Source organism: Physeter macrocephalus, chromosome 19 (assembly GCF_002837175.3).
Source record: "Physeter macrocephalus isolate SW-GA chromosome 19, ASM283717v5, whole genome shotgun sequence".
Taxonomy (NCBI): domain Eukaryota; kingdom Metazoa; phylum Chordata; class Mammalia; order Artiodactyla; family Physeteridae; genus Physeter; species Physeter macrocephalus.
In genome coordinates this window covers 84,580,154-84,593,060 of record NC_041232.1, presented here as the reverse complement: position 1 = coordinate 84,593,060, position 12,907 = coordinate 84,580,154, and the positions used below count along the sequence as shown (strand labels likewise).

Below are 12,907 nucleotides of genomic sequence, written 5' to 3'. Positions count from 1 at the left end.
AGTATGGAGGTTCCTTAAAAAACTAAAAATAGAACTACCATATGACCCAGTAATCCCACTACTGGGCATATACCCTGAGAAAACCATAATTCAAAAAGAGTCATGTACCACAATGTTCACTGCAGCTCTATTTACAATAGCCAGGACATGGAAGCAACCTAAGTGTGCATCGACAGATGAATGGATAAAGAAGATGCGGCACATACATACAATGGAATATTACTCAGCCATGAAAAGAAATGAAATCGAGTTATCTGTAGTGAGGTGGATGGACCTAGAGTCTGTCATACAGAGTATGAAGTAAGTCAGAAAGAGGAAAACAAATACCGTATGCTAACACATATATATGGAATCTAAAAAAAAAAAGGTCATGAAGAACCTAGGGGCAAGATGGGAATAAAGACTCAGACCTAGTAGAGAATGGACTTGAGGACACAGGGAGGGGGAAGGGTAAGGTGGGACAAAGTGAGAGAGTGGTAGTGTATATATGGACATATATACACTACCATATGTAAAATAGATAGCTAGTGGGAAGCAGCTGTATAGCACAGGGAGATCAGCTCGGTGCTTTGTGACCAGCTAGAGGGGTGGGATAGGGAGGGTGGGAGGGAGGGAGATGCAAGAGGGAAGAGATATGGGAACATATGTATATGTATAACTGATTCACTTTGTTATAAAGCAGAAACTAACACACCATTGTAAAGCAATTATACTCCAATAAAAATGTTTTTAAAAAAGCATATATACTATGCAATTACGTTTATGTGAATAAAGGATAGTCAAAATTAATCTATGGTGACAGAATTCAGAATGATGGTTACCTCTGGGGAAATGGGGCACTGGTGTTAGGAATAAGGAATTTCTAGGGTGATGGACATGTTTTATACCTTAATCTACATATATACATATATGTATAAAAATTTATTGAAAAATTAATAAAAAGGAGAGAAACAAAAAAAATTCTTAAAACAATAATCCAAGGGAAAAGGGGCAAATATTTCAATGATACTTCATCAAAGAAAATACAAAGAAGGCACTGATAATCAACATCATTAGGAATCAAATGCAAACTGAAACCATGAAATCCCACTGAACTCCTATTAGAATGACGTAAGCAAAACTGACAGTAACAAGTGCTCACAAAGACGTGGGGCAACGGTAACTCTCAAACAGTGTGGTGGGAATATAAAATGTGTAGACACTTTGGAAAACAGTTCAACGGTTTTCTTTCGAAGTTGAATATATACGTACCATATCATCCAGGTATCTCATTTCCAGGTGTTTATTTACCCAAGAGAAATGAAACCTTACATTCGCACAGAAATCTACATGTGAATGTTCCCAGCCCCTCTATTCATAAGTGCCAAGAAGAGTAAATGTGGTATTCATTTAAGGCCCATCACTGTGGTTTTGATTTGCATTTCCCCAACAAGCAATGATGTTGAGTATCTTTTCATGTGTTTACTGGCCATTTACATATACATATATTGTTTGGAGAAATAGCTATTCAGATTCTTTGCCCATTTTTTAATCAGGTTATTTGCCTTGATATTGTTGAATTATAAGCGTTCTTTATATATTCTGAATACAAGTCCATTATCAGATACATTTGCAATTCCCCCCCCCACCCATTTTATAGGTTTTCCTTTCATTTTCTTGATGGTGTACTTTGAGGCACAAAAATTTTTTTAATTTGGTAAAGTCCAACTCATCTATTTTTTTCTTTTATTTCCCATGCTTTTGGTGTCATAATCAAGAAAGCATTGCCTAACCAAAGGTCACAAAGATTTGTTCATATGTTTTCTTTTAAGGATTTTATAGCTAAGATAATTTATGTTTTGGACAAATAAAACAACGTACATTTATGGGAATGCAGGGGTTAGTATGCACACAGCCGTTTCCTAGTTCCGTCTGTTGAGAAGGCCAAAAAGCAAAGGGTGCACAGAAGCGATGAATACATACAGTATACATATCGTGATTTCTAAATACCAATAAAAGGAACTAAGGCTCCTGAAAGAGAGGTTGATTTTACCACCAGGGGAGGGAAAACCACCAGATGAACGTGGATCACATTTTGGTGCCAGAAAGTAAACAGATGCTCATAAAAGCATGAGGGCACATCAAAGGGCACAGGAGTCCACCTGAAAGAGCTGGCAATGGCCAAAGCTGAAGAATTGTGAGCAAGAAAATAAATAACAATGATATAATAGAATTACAAGCCATAGAGTAAAATAAGTCCATGCTGGTAAAAATTAATAGAACAAAAAATAATTGGAAGAGAAGGGACAGATATTCCTTAAAGAAAAATTCCAATTAAATGTAGAAGGAATGGGGAAAAGAGAAAATGACCATTAGAACTCCACAGATCTTGTTGCAGTTCAAGATCCACTAATGAATGTCAAAATTAGTGGTTAAATGCTTAAGGAGAAACAGGCTATTGGCATAATCTGAATGTATCTCCCCTGAGATATGTATTAATTAAAAAGGGGAAATAGTAAGCTTGTAGTGGAGAAATACAGAGACGCCATCTTACCCAACGGGTCCAGGTTACATCATCTGCCCTACTGTACCCCTGATACACTCCACATCTATTCTGAGAAACTCTTAAAAAAACCTCAACTGAGTCATGAGTAAACATCCGACTAATGCAAAATGAAGAACATTCTACAAAATAACTAATCCATATTCTTTACAAATGTCAAGGTCACATAAGACGATGAAAGACGGAAAAACTGCCATGGACTGGAGAAGATTAAGGAGATACAACAACAGAAGGGCATGTTGGTTTCTGAGCTGAACTGTGGAAAAGAAAAACAGCAGAATGGAAAACCTGGTGAAATCTGAATAAAGAATATAGTTTAGAAAACAGTACTGTGCTAATGCTAATGTCTGGTTTTGGTAATTGCACTGTGGTTATATATAATGCTAACATTTGGGGAAGCTGGGTAAAGGATATACGGGAACTCTCTTTACTATTTCTCCAACTTTTCTGCAAGTGTTTTCAAAATAAAAACTTAAAACAAGGAAAACTTGCTAAATGGTCATTTTGCTTGCTAAAAACAGAAATAAGTGAAATTGCAAATGAATAATAATATGCATTTTTACATCTTCAGAACTAAACTTCGAAGCTAATTAAACAAGATACCTCAACTTTCCCCATAATTTGAAACACCCGTGACGCTATTGGTCACTAAACGCCTTTGCTGGAGACAGCCACCTGTGACGCAGCATCAGCAGTAGGACCCGTCACCACCTACCTTCTTTCTTCGCATACAACTGCATTTTAGTTGGGGTCAAGATACGTCTGGGAAGGTGTCTAAATTTTTAAAATATATAAATTATATTGAATTAATCAGATGATAAAAGGTCTATATAAAAATAAAAGCCACATCAATTACCTGATAAAATCATACTGCCCCTACTATAACTTTCCACAATCAGTTTTTTTCCCTTAAAATTTTGATAAATGAAGTTGTCAGGGGGGATAAGATCACAATTTTGCCTGCTGATGAGGTAACCATACTGTATATGCCCGTATAACCTGTGGCAGCGAGGAAAGCAGCCTGAAAGACAGTTTCAACGTGGCTCTGAATGACACAGGCTAATTACACTTAGCGAGGCCACCCAAGAAAGAAAAGGATAGAGTTTTTTCTTTTCTGGAAGAAAAAATTAAACATCACTTTAAAACTTCTCTTTAAGATTATGTGGTTAGGGGATGAGACTGAGTGCTCTTAAGGCTTGAGATCCATCAAAAATGACTGACTAAATGGATTTACGTGAATTTGAGATTTTTCAGGGAATTCTATTAGGTATTACTCACAAAAGCCGTATTTTACTTGTGTACTCTGACTTTATTTTAAATGTTGTGAATGCCATTAAGGACTCCACGGAACATTAAAATATACACTAGAAAGGACATTATTTCAAGATCATATTTGTTTTAAAAATATAGTACGCAACAAAGAATACAAATAATTCAAATAATAAGCTTCTCCTCTGAAAAAAAAGTTTTATATAGACCTTTTCTAGCCCTAACTTTGGATATATGCTCAGACTGACATGCTAATATATGTATCACACACATAAAACATATACACACATATATAGTTATGAGACTCATTACTCTCAATCACAACTTCAAATAAATGCAAAATACATTCCAGTCCTCTCCTACTACTTTCTTAGTATTAGAACAGCAATAATAAAAAGCCCAATACCTTTAGTTCTACAGAAACTCCCAATGATAACTTTCAAAGCTCTTTCATATGTATTATTTCATTTGAACCGCATATTCAAAGGAAAGGCTAAACATTGTTAGTCATTTTGCAGCTGAGAATACGGATGTAGAAGGTTGAGAGACTTGTTTAAAGTCACACATCTCAATCGCAATGAAGTCAGGACACTAAAACCTAGTTCATTTGACTCCATCCGTCCACCCATCCATCCAAACTCCAAATTCTGTACCAGGCAGTAGAAGTACAACTGTGGAAACATTTACCCTAGTGGTTTTTTTTTTTTCTAAATTATGTTATACCATGCTACTTCCTAGTACACGTTTTCAGATTATCTGACGTCTTAAAACTCAATATTAAGGCTTCCATGATAAGAATTTCATTAACCCATAGATGCTGATTTTTTTGGGGGGGGGTATACTATTTTATTAACATTTAAATTTCACCAAGAGTTCAAGTATATGCTAGCCATTTGTTCAGATTTTTGAAATAAAGACAAAATGGGCAAACAGCTTTAAGGGTGCAATGTATTTAACACTGCACAATATATTCACCAACTAGACAATCTAAGGGGTGGTAAAACTATACACTTAGGAGGACCAAGGAGAGGAACAAACCCTGGAACTGGAGGAAAAACCTGCCATTCAGGACTGAACAGAGGTCCTTGGTTACTGACAGACTCTCCCCTTGACTTCAGACTTGAGACAAACCGAGGGAGTCTGTCAGTATACAGAGACCACTGCCTTCAGGACAAACAAACAGTAACAGGACGGACTGGCCAGAGCCCATTCAGACTGTGGGGACCGGCCTGAAGCGAGCAGGGTCGGCTGGAGGCTGGAAATGATGCAGCGAAGGCCAGCGTCGGCTGATGACAGCAGCCACCTTCTAAAAGTCGCTGATTTCTCCACAAGTTCCTAATGCTTTTCCCAAACAGGGAGATTTTTTTTTTTTTTTTTTTTAAAGCTCCTGGATATGTAGGATTATATAATTGGAAAACTCTTGAAGACAAACAGGCATGGATTTCAAGCAGCAAGTTAACCTCTTGAAGGTTCTTTTTTTAAATCATTAAATTGGGAATATTTTGCTTTGAAGATTTAATGGCCTAATGAAAAGTTCAGCACAGACACTATTATTACCCTTCCTCTTTCTTTCTTTGCAATTAAAAAGGCAAAACGTGCAAAATAATAGAGTTCTTTAGTTCCCCATACTAACCATCTAAAATAGGAAGCCATACATATTACAGTTGGGAGGACTGTGGGAAGGAAATGGCAGAAAGTGGACCAGAGAGACACGTGGGGCAAATATTTCCTTAAGCCTGCTCCACAATGTTAAGTAGATAAAGGAAGTTTTTAGACATATACTGAAGACATGTTAGAGAGAACATATGTATTCTTCAGGAGATTAAATTTTAAAATATTTAAGAATGTTAATTAGAAAGTTTTGAAAAAACCTGTATCAGTATATTACTCAATAAAAGAGAAATGGTGTTGAGTTCAGAGCCCGCTTAACGCACCAGAGTAAACAGCACATTTACTGACACCCAAACACAAATGAGACCGTCCTGGAGAGCGATTACATTACTGAAAAAAAGGAGATTGCTGGAAAAATAGTGCTTTGACATTATTCACCCACTGACTGCAAAGAATGTAAGATAGTCCTAAACTTAGGAATTCCGACAGGAGTGAGGGTGAGAGAGCACGGAGACAGAGGCCAATTAGCAAAATACCTAATCTGCTGTGCCACGGTGGACAGAAGGCACCAGACCATGTGGACAGGACTCTGAAAGAAAGAGACATTTAGCAGCAGTTAAGAAAAATAGTAAATTAACCCATGGATGATGTCTGAGGTTAAAGAATCAAATTGTTGAACTGTTAATTATTGTAAGACGTCTTTTGTTAAGGGGTGAAGCATCAGGAGACTGGAAAACAAGGACTCCAGTCTGAAGGTTAGAAAGAAAGAGGGGAGAGGCTGAAAATTATAGAGCTGTAAGTCTAACATCTATATTAGGAAATAAATTTGAGATGATACTTATGGATGAGCTTAATAATACATTTGGAGAAGTACAATTTAATAGGAGTGAGTCAGCATGGATTTACCAAAGGCAATCATGTCAGAAAAAATTTCGTTCCTTTTTAAGTTGAAGTAATAATTGGTTTATGTAAGGGAGAACCAATGAGAAACTGTCAGGATTTTCTGAGATTTTTGGACCTTTTCATAAAATGAATTACTGTACAAAATGTCATGACATGCGTCAGGGCACCCAACTAACAAACGGGGATGAAAGTAATGGGGTTAAAAATAGAGGGCCAAAGAACTTGGGAAAAGACTGCGTTCTACAAGGCTCTCTATATATCAGAACACTAATGTTTTTAATTAATGATGAAGAAAACCTTTTATATTACAAAATTTGAATATACCACTACGTGAGAGGGAAGGGTTAAGATACAAAAGGCTATAGCTGTTTTATCTTAACCGTGATAGATTAAGCAAATGGGCTCAGAGGTGGAATATGAAACTTAATCTGCCTAAGTATAAAGTGATGCACTTGGATAGAATTAAGGAATCAGTTAAATATAGTTTAAATGGTACTGAACTGGTTACCATTAGAAAGAAAAAAGGATTTGGAATTTTGATAAGAGTCAAACTTTCACATTCTTATTCTTATAACTGGGTAAGAGAAATGCTATGGAATGAAGTTAAATAATACATGTCATAAAGAATTTAAAAACTGACTATCTTACAGGCGAATAAAAAATTCTAATCTGTGAAGAGGGTTTGATAGATTCATGTGCTATCATCCTGCCCAGGCAATAATCTAATGTATATTGTAAATGATTAAGTACTGATATATATAAGAACTAATGAAAATCATATCAATACAAATGATAAAAAATATGACGGTAGAAAAATTAAGGAAATTAGGAAAAATACCGTCCCATCACTTAATGCTTAATTTCCCCTAATAAGAGAACACCATTTGATTATTACCTTTGGAAAAGGCAGAAACATTTACTACATTTAAAGTCCCAGCTTCTCAGATGACAATATGGAACAACTAAGCCAACCTCCTAGGCTCCACGCAGCGCTCATCCTGCGGGAAAGTGGCCACTCCACGCCTGGGCCCTCCGGGCGCATCTGTGCAGGCGCGGGGAGCACAGCTTCAATGTGAGCCGTGGAGGCATAACGTGGAGTCCGCCTCTTGGAGTTCGTGAGAAAAAGCATCTTCTTCACAGGCACAAGCAGCAGAGCCCTGGCACACCCCCTCCACTCTCTCCTTGGTCCTCTCCATCTCAATCCTCAGGTTATTTTTAAAGTATTCTGAGATATTACCACCCAAGTCCAATTGAAGGTCACCTGTATTGCAAACATAAAGTGTGTGTAATTCTTTCTCAAGGTGTAGTGAATGAACACCAAGCTTATTCGTGGATGAGAGAGATGGGAGAAATACAACTGCTAAAACTATGAAGCTCAAATAAAGATCACTTTTGAGATGAAATGGATTTCACGTAATAGAGAACAAGTGTAATGCACAATGACAAAAAAGATTCTGGCCACTTGCAATCTGACATCAGTTTTGCGGGACTAATGTGCTTGTATAATCTCATCACATTAGATGTAGAGTGGACCTAAATGAACCTCTTTAGAAGTTTAGGGGTCAAGGGAATCCTGTTCTTTTAAAAAGAGAAGTACCTACAGAAAAGGGTACAACTCAGAGAAGAGCTTGAGGAATTTTCCCCAACTGAACACAACCGCGTCCCAACATTAGGGATAAGAAGGAGAACCGGCACCCCCTCTCCTCACCCCGGGGCTGCTGTCCCCAAGCGGAAGCAGACCCTGCCTGGTCTCTACACCACAGATTAGTCTTGGCTGCTTTTATATTTAATAAAGAATGAAATCATACAGAATATACTCCCCTTTTTGTTTGGCTTAACTTCATCCAATGATACGACTGTGAGATTTATTCATACTGTCGCTTTAGTTGTAGTTCAATCCTTCTCATTGCTGTAGAGTATTCCATTAGGTAAATATGCAACCTTTCTATACTCTACTTGATGGACATTCGAGTAGTTTTGGGTTTTGACTATGATGAGTATATCGATTATCTAGTATAAATAATAAAGTCAAGGACTATTTCAAGTAAAAGATTAAAGTTGTCACTGCAGATAAAAGAAACAAAATGCAGCTATATGCTGTTTATAAGGCAGCTGGTATAGCTATACAATATAAAACACAGAATGATGGCAAGAAGTATTACTACAGATAAAAAGGAACGTTTCATAATTATAAGAGAATTATATATCTTTTCTTTATCTTAGGTGTGTATGTGTATAAAACAAACCTAAAGTTCCAAGTATCCAGTGATTCATCTTTAAAATATGTAAAGCCAAAATTAACAGAAAAACAGACAAATCCATAATCATAGTGGGCCAACTTTAATATACCTCTCTTAACATAGCTGATAGAGTTAGCATAAAAAAAAAATCAGTAAGAATACAGACAATCTGAACAATACAGTAAAGAAATGAGGTAAGTGACATACAGGAAATACAGAATACAGCACCAAACAACACCGATATTTCTAGTATGCCTCAAACATTTACCAAAACTCACCATATGCTGGGCATAGAGAAAGTATAAACAGATTCTGAAGGATTAAAATAATTCAGACTATGTTCTGTAAGCACAGTAGAGATAAGCTAGAAATCAATTTATATTACTATTTTAGTAGTTAACAAAAAGATAATTAGAAAATCCCCAAATGCCTGGAAATCAAATACTACATTTCTAAATAATCCACTTTTATTTAAAAAAAATGAATGACCACTTGTATCTTGTTTTTCAACAAAGGCTACAACCAAAATTAAAGCTCACATACAGCCTTTAATTCTCAGGAGTATGAAATGGAAAATGATATCAAAGTCATTCTTCTAGTTCCCGACAACAGTTGAGAAAGAAGACAACGAACCATCACCGGAAGCCAACAGAGAAGAACACTGGGCGACGATGGATGCTAAGTATTATCACGTCAAACAGTTTACATATTGTACCATCTCGGTTAGATCGTATGAAAACTGTGTTGTAGGCATCACTATCCCCAGCTTACAGAGGGGAAGACTGAGACCCACAGAGTTAAAACAGGGTTTCCAAAGTCATTCAACAGGGGAGTGAGAGCTGAAGTTAAAACCCAGCCTGTCCTGAAGGCCATGCACACAGAAACACCGGATGCTACAGTGAGGAGGGACCTCAGAGATGGCACGGACCTCACTGCAGGGCTCCCAGGGGAAGCAAAACGGCAGGAAAACCACTTTCTGCAGAACTGTTTTCCAACAACAAAAAAAATTAAATACCTTATTTTAACACAGATATTTCCAAATATCATCTTAACTAAAGTTTAAAATACCCCAAATGACATTATTTACAATCTTTTCTGTTGCTGTTTAACGCTTTCCTTCTCATGAGACCATTAGATGTTTTATCTACATGGGAGAGCCAAGTCAGATCCAGAGTGAATCTGTTTATTTGCTCTGGGGTAGTTTAAAAGAACTGCTTCATATGCTTCACTGAATTTTCGATTACAGATTTCTCAACACATGAATAGTGTTGATAGCAGAGAAGGCAGCTGATAGTCACCGTCAGGTCTGGGCCATAAACCACTCTGAAGATTTCAGGCCACCTCCTGACCTTGCACAGCACCGTCCATCAGGGATTCATCCACTGTGCTGCCTAATTCCTCTACCGGACAGCATGGAAGGAAGAGCAGCAAGAGCCCGCTTCAATATCTCGCTTCACATGGAGGAAGGCGCGTTCCACACATTCATGAAGGTATAACAGTTGACTCAGCATTACAAGATGAACGAGTCAATCTAAGAACTTTGCCGTTTTCAAGTTTTCTCTTAACTGAGCTAAGTTTATCAAAGCAAATATATTACTGAAGAGCAATCTTGCCTTGCACGGGGGGAATAAACAAGTGACACCCCACGTGTACCACATGGATTTTGTTTGTCAAAATACTGAGGAATGCTACTGTGATTTATACAGAAAAAGGTTCCAAAAGAATCATAAAAATACAAACAGAAAACTAGGATCCTATGCACAACAGCATCACACACATACACAAGGAAACGAGGATAATTTTTCTAAAAAAGATTTTATACAAATGATATCTCAAAACAGAACTCTCAGCATCACTAGAGCAGCAATGGCTTAAGCGAAGAGTCTGTCCTTTCTGTGCAGAACAACAAAAGGAATGTGTTTCTTTGGTCTGCAATTAGCTTCCTCCCCCTTTCTTTGCTGTTTACTTCATTTAAGAGCTAGAAACACCTTATTTTAGGAAAATAACCTACTTTTAATGTCTAATTGGTGCAATGGAAGAGAGAGACAGAATGCGTCAATATTGCATCTTGAGAAGCCGAAATAGTGAAACTACCTTGAAAATGGTACTTTGCTGACAACCTACCATCAGTTTAGATCATTTTGCTTGGCCATTTCTTGAAGCACCAGCTTTTAGGCAAGATTTCTGACATCTGCATTGCCATGCACTCATATTAATAAAGAATCCATAGGTACTCATGGCCAGAAGATGTTTCAATTTGACTTTATCTGTTATTGTGAACTAAAGCTGATAAACTGTCTAGTTCAAAACCTTTTCAGTAACAACCTCACCAAAATGCAAAGAATATTGACCCCCGTTTTTCTTTTTCAAAAACAGACGTGGGTACAACAGAGGTTAATAAATCAGATGTTTTACCATGACTTTAAAGAGTCGATCTGATGAGTATAAACAGAGAAATGATGGTCCCTCCTAATTTTGGGGACACGTGTGGCACTCTGTTACCCCATCCAGGTTCTCCTACTCTCCTCAGTCACATTTTTCTCCTTTCCAGGTATTTATGGGAAAACCGTGATACAAGGGATAGGGCAGGCGTAACACTTTAAATCACAAACATTTTTTGAAAAAAATTAAAAACCTTATCAGTTGGCCAAAATACGAAGCTCAAAACAACTACTACTGTTTCAGCTCAACCGTGTTTTGAGTATTTGCTATTAATAACTCTGCTGTCCTGCGATGATTATTTCGTCATATTTGCTCTTGATGAAATATAATTGAAAAGACCTGTTTTCATAGTTGAGGGGGATAAGACCAAGTGTTCTATTTTATAAGTCTTGAAGCAGATACTATCACACATGCTACCACATTTAAATAAATGCTGGTAATGCACAAATAGCCTAATAACTATTGTGATGAGTGAAGCATTTTATATAATAGTTTTAGTTTCTTACCAGCGTGCAAGTAGGCCAGGTCAGGGTTTTCGATGTCAGGATGCTGTTCTTTCAAGTGGTTCCGAAATTCCACAGGGACGTTGGTTCCATAGTCACACTTGGGGCAGTTGTACATCTTGACCCCTTCATGTTTGCCCGTATGTAGAATGTGTTTGCGGATATTTTCAGCACAGTTTGACCTACCAAGTAAGAAAGAAACGTAAACGGAATTAAGGTCAAATCAATAACATGAGACCACAGATGATGATGGCAGTGACCACTCATGTAGACCTCACAGGTGTCAGGTGCTATGTATGCTATAAGTGTTGTGCTCTCTAAGAGTTAACATGAATCCTATGAGGCTGGGAGCTTTTGTAACCTTGGTGCTAATTTCTAGGTTGGCTTTTACCCGAGCGATTCATTTCTGTGCAGACCTGGAAAACACAAAGTCCCAAGCTCTATGATTTTAATATCAAATTATTCTGGTACCACTTGAGGGCAGTGAAGGAGTTTCCTTAATCCTGAGAACACACCTTGCACCACGGATTACTGGTACAAAGGCAAGCCCTGTCACCTCCACTGAAATTGGAGCACTAAGGAAAAAAAGATGCCTTGACTTTTAGACCTGTCGGGTGAGCTGCTTCTAAGTAAGGCCCTAAGATAGTCTGACGATAGAAAAGTAGCTGGAAACAGCCCCTCAGTCCCCAGTAGGGCAATGTGCGAAGTTCCAGTGAGGCTCCTGTACTGGTGCAGGTTTTGAAGAGGGATGGACTGAATAAATACAACTGAGGGTCTCTGTATATTTCCCACCAAACTGTCCCTGAAAATAGGCTCCTCTCCCACTGCTTTCCTGCAGGCGCAGAAATGCAGGGCCTGAAATGACCAGAACCCCGGGCACAGGGATCTGCTCATGAGGCAAACTGTGCTCCCGCTCCCAGCCCGCTCAGCACGGCACCGCGACTGTGCCCCCAGACCCCGTCCACACGTGCAGCTGCGTCCCTTCGGTCTCCGTCGTTGTTAGAACAGTAGTAAAAGGCGGCCAACACAGATTCAAGCCGGTGCGCGTGCGCGTGCGCGTGCGCGTCGGGGGTGAGGTGCTCAACCAGAAAGAAATGAAGAATCAGATGGCCTCAGATTTCCAACAGAGCGAAATGAACTGCCCGAAGAAAATCAAGCACTATGTTTATCAGTCTTCCCTGCAGGTATTGCTGAAGAACAAAATCCTGTAGGACGATGTCTGAAGATAAGGTTCCATGTCCAGAAAAAGTTAGGACATGGTAGGTATTTAGCAAACGCATCTCACGACGCACTGATTCAGATTATGAGGGCTCCACAACGAAGCTTTCCGTGGCTCCGCACGGCCGCGACACTTCTAAGTGGAATTATGCTTCCGTGTAATACATAACTGCACCCAG

The 12,907-nt window shown here is 38.3% G+C and overlaps 1 protein-coding gene across 12 annotated transcripts in view; it reads right to left on the bottom strand.

Moving 5' to 3' along the window:
• The window catches only part of ZNF407 (zinc finger protein 407), a 537,200-nt gene that overhangs the window by 250,838 nt on the left and 273,455 nt on the right, over window positions 1-12,907 (bottom strand). For 11 of the 12 annotated variants that reach the window (XM_055080461.1, XM_028480250.1, XM_055080463.1 and 8 more), the window contains exon 8: window positions 11,514-11,692. In XM_055080461.1, the coding sequence (XP_054936436.1) occupies window positions 11,514-11,692 (179 nt within the window). Of the gene's footprint in view, window positions 1-8,663; window positions 9,550-11,513; window positions 11,693-12,907 lie in introns of those variants that run through there. The other variant, XM_028480248.1, reaches the window with a different exon arrangement.